This window comes from Mycetomoellerius zeteki, unplaced genomic scaffold, assembly GCF_001594055.1.
Source record: "Mycetomoellerius zeteki isolate Tzet28-1 unplaced genomic scaffold, Tzet1.0 scaffold426, whole genome shotgun sequence".
NCBI classification, from domain to species: Eukaryota; Metazoa; Arthropoda; class Insecta; order Hymenoptera; family Formicidae; genus Mycetomoellerius; species Mycetomoellerius zeteki.
Genome location: NW_017257421.1, coordinates 695,884 through 701,883, shown reverse-complemented (window position 1 = coordinate 701,883; position 6,000 = coordinate 695,884). Strand labels below are relative to the sequence as shown.

Below are 6,000 nucleotides of genomic sequence, written 5' to 3'. Positions count from 1 at the left end.
GCCACCGCCCGATACCACCCCTCTGGAGAACTGGGGCACCAACCCGGCGTGGTCGGACGCGCTGCAGAGGGTGCCAGACGTGGTACACCAGGAACTGAGCCCGTACATCACCACGCCGACTACGCCGGTCAACACGCCCGACTCGGATACCCTTGGACACCCAGAGGCGCCCATTTTCAACTTCGACTGGGCCGGCACCGAGCAGCACGTGCCAAACTTGAAGATCACCTTCCATCGCAGCAGCACCGTGGCCACCACCACTGGCCACCTTGCTGTCCAGCCCAGGAAGCAGCATCAAGACGCGGTGCAGCCGATCACGCTACAGTTACCACGTAGAAAGGGACAGTCCACGGAGAACGACAGCAAGGACTTCCCGAAATAAATTAGGAAATACGTATAAATCTGAAGGGGCCATACAGTAAAAGTTTAGGGGACAGTAAAAGAGTACAAGAGTAGGGAAAATTTATATAGGAACACATAAAAGTCAATAAAAAATCAAAATGGCTTTATTTTGATTCTTAACGTCAAGTAAACAATCAAATTTTGTAAGAAAAAGTTATCATTTTGACTTTCGTGACGTCAAAGTAAAGTCATTGATTTTCTCTTGACTTGGGTGTTCCTTGGATAGTTTTCCTACAGCCTTTTTTTATAGTAAAAGCGTAAGAAACGTCGGATACCAGTTAGTTCGTAAATAAAAAGTAAAATTCGTGTAAGAAATTAGAGAAGAAATTAAAGAAGGTAAGGACTAGTATCTAATATGGACCAAGCCGGAAATGTGTGCGAGTGTGACCGAGGGAGCGTCGAGAGAATCGAATGCGAACACAAAAGGGCAGTGTCGTACTTACATACATCTCTTTGTCACAGACAACGGAGTATATTCTTCCAAATTCTATCGGTATCGCGTTACACAATTTTCTACACGCTCGTTCGTCTTCTCCCTTTCTCCCTTTTTTTTTCTTTTATGTCTTTACGTCTCTTTGGCATCTTATATGTTACTCTCGAATCGTAAATTCTTCATTAATATAAAACACGTATATAAACATAGACTGATTACATCGGTGTTTACAATAATCTACGATTAAAAAAAGTCGTACATCATTTCGTTTATCTCCGGTATACGCTTTTATGCGAGAACATTCGTTTTGAGATAAATAGTACGCATCGTAAGCGTATATTCCAAATGTATATATATTTATATTATATATATTACATATATAATACTATGTAATATTACATATGTAATATATATATTACATATATTATATATATATTATATATAACTATGTATGAATGTGCAGTGTCGTAAGAGGGTACCCAGGTACATGCGCTATATATGTTTGAGATTTCCTTTGAAAATACCTAAATCTTACGTTTAACACACGATCGTGAAATATATTCGCTTTGTACATTTCAACGCATTCGACGAAGGAGAGTTGTTCATTTTCTTTGGCGCAACATTATGGTGCGTTGCGTGTTACATTACGTCTCGACGTGATGTACTACAAAGGAAACAGGTAAATAAAGAGAGGCAGTTAATCGTTTGTAGCAATAGCAGCAGCTTCAGCCAGTTTTTGGCAAGTCGTATTTTTTTTTTTTTTTTTTTTTTTTTAAGCATTATTACCCCACGTTTTTAGTGACACCTCGATCGGAGGTCCCACCCTGGCCGGGAGTCGACCGATGCGTAAGCCCACGTGCAATTTAATCGCGACTAACACGCTCTTTGTTACGTCTTACGTTTACGAATCTTTTGTAACAAATATCGAAACAAATATCCCGCAGAGCGTATTTCTAGTGCGAAGCCGAACTTTGAAGATATGTTCCGGTGCTGGAATAAATAAATAAAGTGTTTTGCGTAAGAGCACAGATGGGAAAATGCTTTTTCACGGATTTCTCAGTTCAACGTTTCTTTCGAATTGAAGCTCCAACGACAGTGACGACAGATTCTAGAATATATCCCCAAAGTTACGAAGTTTCTGACACTTCTTTGGGAAAAACGCAAGTTTTTTATGAAACACAGAACAACCATACACTCGCTTCTCTATTTAAAATACCACAAGTTCTTGACATACTAATTGCCACATTAATTAATAATCTTACATTTTAACGTTTACTTTCCGAGAAATACAATATAAATATAATATATCATTTTTTTTAAATTTCGATTGAATCGAAAGCAAAACGAATCTTTCGACACGATCAATCCCTCAGTGCGTCCATCTTTTGAATAAATTTTCACTATTCGACATGTGTATTCTCCCTTTTCTTAAAAATTCACGCGCAGTCTCCCAGATTCCAGATTCTCTGAATTCCGACTTTATTCTATTTGCGCCAAAATATCAAAGTGTGAAGTCTTTGAAACGTCATCGATTCTCTCACAAATTACTACAATAATTTTTTCAGAAACGCAGTTCTCTAGAGTCTTGAATTTCTCCTTGAATTTCAGTGCTCGCAGGCTCGCGAAATCGCGAATTTGACAAAAAACGCTATAAGCCTAAAATTCTCGTTTCAAAATGATTCCGCGGTTCCCAAGCAGAACAAGTCACGATAACGTCAGAATGACGTTAAAATGAATTGTAAATGATTAAAAAATGACTTTTAATGATCATTTTGGAATCATTTTGACATCATTTTGATGTTATATTTTGGAATCATTTTAACATCATTTTGATGTTGTGATGACTTGTTGCTTCCATTTGGGTTCACCGTCTCTCGACATCTCTTGCGTTACGAAGAAATGCAAGCGCAACGAAAACGTCGAACATCATTGTGTTCTATCACCCGTCTCATTCGCGTTTACCGTCGCATTTTAGTATCGACGCGATTCGTCAGGTTCGCGTCATGCAAAATCGAATCGCGCGCGATCGACTATAAAGGTAAAAAAATATCACCGAGTCTTACGCTATTTCCTTCCCCCGTATGTTCGGCGGCGCTCAAAAATGCCAGGAAATGCGAGAGATTATACGGATATACATCTTTCTCCCCTTTTCTTTTAAATTAACTTTTAACCCTATTCTATAATTCTCAATGATTATAACGATATCATTACAGTCGTTAAGAGTTACAGAATAGCGTTATTTTTTTGTTTCCTCCGCATTGCCTCCTTCATTAAAGATTTACAGCTAACAAACGATCATTATATGCTTATAATACCTTAATTATTATTAGGAGATTCTTCTTGAAATTTAATTTAACACATCTATGGGAGGAAGAATGCTTTTAAATTCATTATATAAAACAACTCGACATTGCTTACAATTAGTCGCACTTTGGGAAACAGAAATCGTGTTTACAATTTATCGGTGTAATCGCTCGCGTAATGGTCTCTAAATCGATCAGCGCGAATCCTCGTATCAAAAGTACCCGAATAATAGATCGAAATCATTGATTAATTGTATTCGTTAATTACACTGCCGATACGTAACTATCATCGCGTCCACCCGATGTACCTAGGTTCGTTCGTGATCAACATTTCTGTCGTCGAGTTCCTTCCTCGCCGATCTACACATACGGGATCCAGCCGAGAATCGCGCGATCCCTTCTCGCTCAGATCGTCGCGGCTTGTGTTCTTAATTTTTAAAAAAAGTTCTTAATTTTCGGAAAAAAATTAACGGAAAAAATCTAATTTTTTTCCCGTATTTTTTTCGGAAAAATTTGATAAAAATTGTATCACAGATACACAACTTTGAAAATGAACATGATCGAGTAAATATTCTCCATCCAATAAAGTGATTAGACACGATGAGTAGAACAAGAAAAGTAGAATTAATCATAAGGAATTAGGGAAACATCAGAGTAGGACGAAAAATCGTATTGTCTGCCTCTGACTTTATTTCTAATTCTTTATGTTCAATTTTTTATCCTGTTCTTTGTGTTTGAATTCTAGCATGACTCGCATCACTTAATTGGCTTCTTCTTTATTACCATCTAACGTTTAACAAAAAGAATTCATAAACTCTAACAGACATCTCATAAATGATGACAATGGATTTTATTATTGAATTACTTACTTTGTTGGAACACTTAAGAGTGAAATAAATCTTAAAAGCCTTAAAACCATTGACGTAAAAGATAATAACGCTGACGAAATTTAAAAAAATTTCTAAAAAATATGGCATTAAAACATTAAAAAGTACCGTTTTTCCCAAAGTTTCCAAGACTTTTTTGGGGGCTAAGAACACTAGTCGCGAATGAAAAAGAGGCGAGTGATTTTCGACGGGCTTCTCACTCCCGTAGATGCATCCCCGCGAGTACGTACTATCCGCGACACTGCACCGTGTATATATGTGTATGCTGATCGCGCGAGAGTGCGTGTTTAGTGTGCGTGGGTATTTTGTACAAGGTACAAACGCACGCGTGCCGACGCGTACATAGGAATGTCGCTGTCGCACTTGTTCGAGCAGCGATTATGTTTCTTGCTTCTTCGAGTGGCGAGTGAACAATTACGCGAAAGACGAGAGTACATCCTCTTGTTTCCGCAAGTGGAAATTAGCCAAGAATCAGTTTGGATCGACTTTAACATTCACATGAACACGTATGACCCATGGAAACGGAAAGAAGAGGCTACCCAGTTCTCTAAATTCTTTGAAGTGAACTCCGAAGGAGTGAAAATTCTGCCAATCTTTTTCAAGAGTGGCAGAACTTTAAGAGTAAAATCTCTTCTTTTTGAAGAAAAGGAACACTTATGTAAAAGAATACATCTTCTTTCTACGTGTAAAATTGAGAGATGCGCGAGGTATTTATATAATTAGATGATCGCAAGGATGGAAATGAAGATCTCGCAGTCTTGAGGTCACTATAGGCATGTCGGCGCGCGTACGGTTGACTTTGATTACTTTACGAGCCTTCGATCGCTAAAGTGTATCGCTCGACACAGTGCTTTTATTTTATTTATTTTATTTAATTTTTTTTTGCTTTATTAACTATATATTTTTTTGGTATCTCATTTCTTAATAGCATCGAGAGTGCGCTACGACATTCCTCCCTTTCGCTCCGCCTCGTCTCTCTATCTCTCTTTCTCTCACGTCGTATAATCTTGGTATAATCTTTTAAAGCTTCTTTTGGCACGTATTATTAGAATGTATTATTTTAGTTTTACGGAAGAATTCGATTTAGCGTTAAATCTCCCGCTCTCCTCTCTCTCTCTCCCTCTCTTTCTCTTTTTTTCCTGATCGCTTTTAATTGTCTTCCCGTCTTCCGCTATAAACCGTTCCTCAGTCCCCATCGTCGAATTCTTTTCTTCCACCTCCTCTTTTATTTCCCCCCTCCCCCAGCATTATTATATTTAAACACATTCATTTACAGTTTTACACTTCGCTACGTCGTAAAATTTACATCGAGTGTTTGCAGTCGCAATTCTGCGCGTACAGAAGATTATCCTTTCGATATATATCTTTTTTTTTACTTAAATAAGTTGTTGTGCGACTTAGCTTTTTTCCTCTCGTCCACTCTCCCCGATGCTATTCGCCACCGTCGCCGCTGCCTTTTTTCCTTCTTCCTCCGGAAGAGAAGCTCTCGGGGGCAGCGCGATGCTTCCGGTACCACGGCGACGACGATGACGATCGCATCGAGGGAGAGAAGGTACCAGTACTCCTCGGAGGGAGTCCTAAGGGCACCGCGGATACACAATATATAATTCCGAACTCGCGTTACTTGCGCGATATTCGAGAGGTATTAATAAAGATGTTAGATTCATGGCAGTATCCACATCGCGTTACTTCTCTGCGAAACTCGGAGACCGGAGCTGCGTGCGTTTTGACTAGTACGTTAACGGCCGGCACGCGTTTTCCGTTCCAACGCGAACGAGTCCGCATCCGCTTTTTTTCTTCCCTCTCGCTTCTCTCCCAATTTCCCAAGTCACCGACGTACCGTCACCGATCCCACGTTAATTTTCATTACAATGAAAAGATTCCGGCGGACGACTGTTGAAATATTGAAATAATAATCAAACTGAGAACCCTCGGTTTCCCCCAAGAGTTTGCGACTGAAAAAAGCTTAAGAGCC

At 39.3% G+C, this 6,000-nt stretch overlaps 1 protein-coding gene across 1 annotated transcript in view; it reads left to right on the top strand.

Annotated features, from left to right (window-relative positions):
- The window catches only part of dysf (neuronal PAS domain protein dysfusion), an 8,168-nt gene extending 7,699 nt beyond the window's left edge, over positions 1 to 469 (top strand). The window contains 2 exon segments of the mRNA XM_018454099.1: positions 1 to 5; positions 7 to 469. The exon segment at positions 1 to 5 is cut by the window's left edge and continues 637 nt beyond it. Of these exon segments, the coding sequence (XP_018309601.1) occupies positions 1 to 5; positions 7 to 382 (381 nt within the window). The 3' untranslated portion in view covers positions 383 to 469.
- Positions 470 to 6,000: the final 5,531 nt, after the last annotated feature.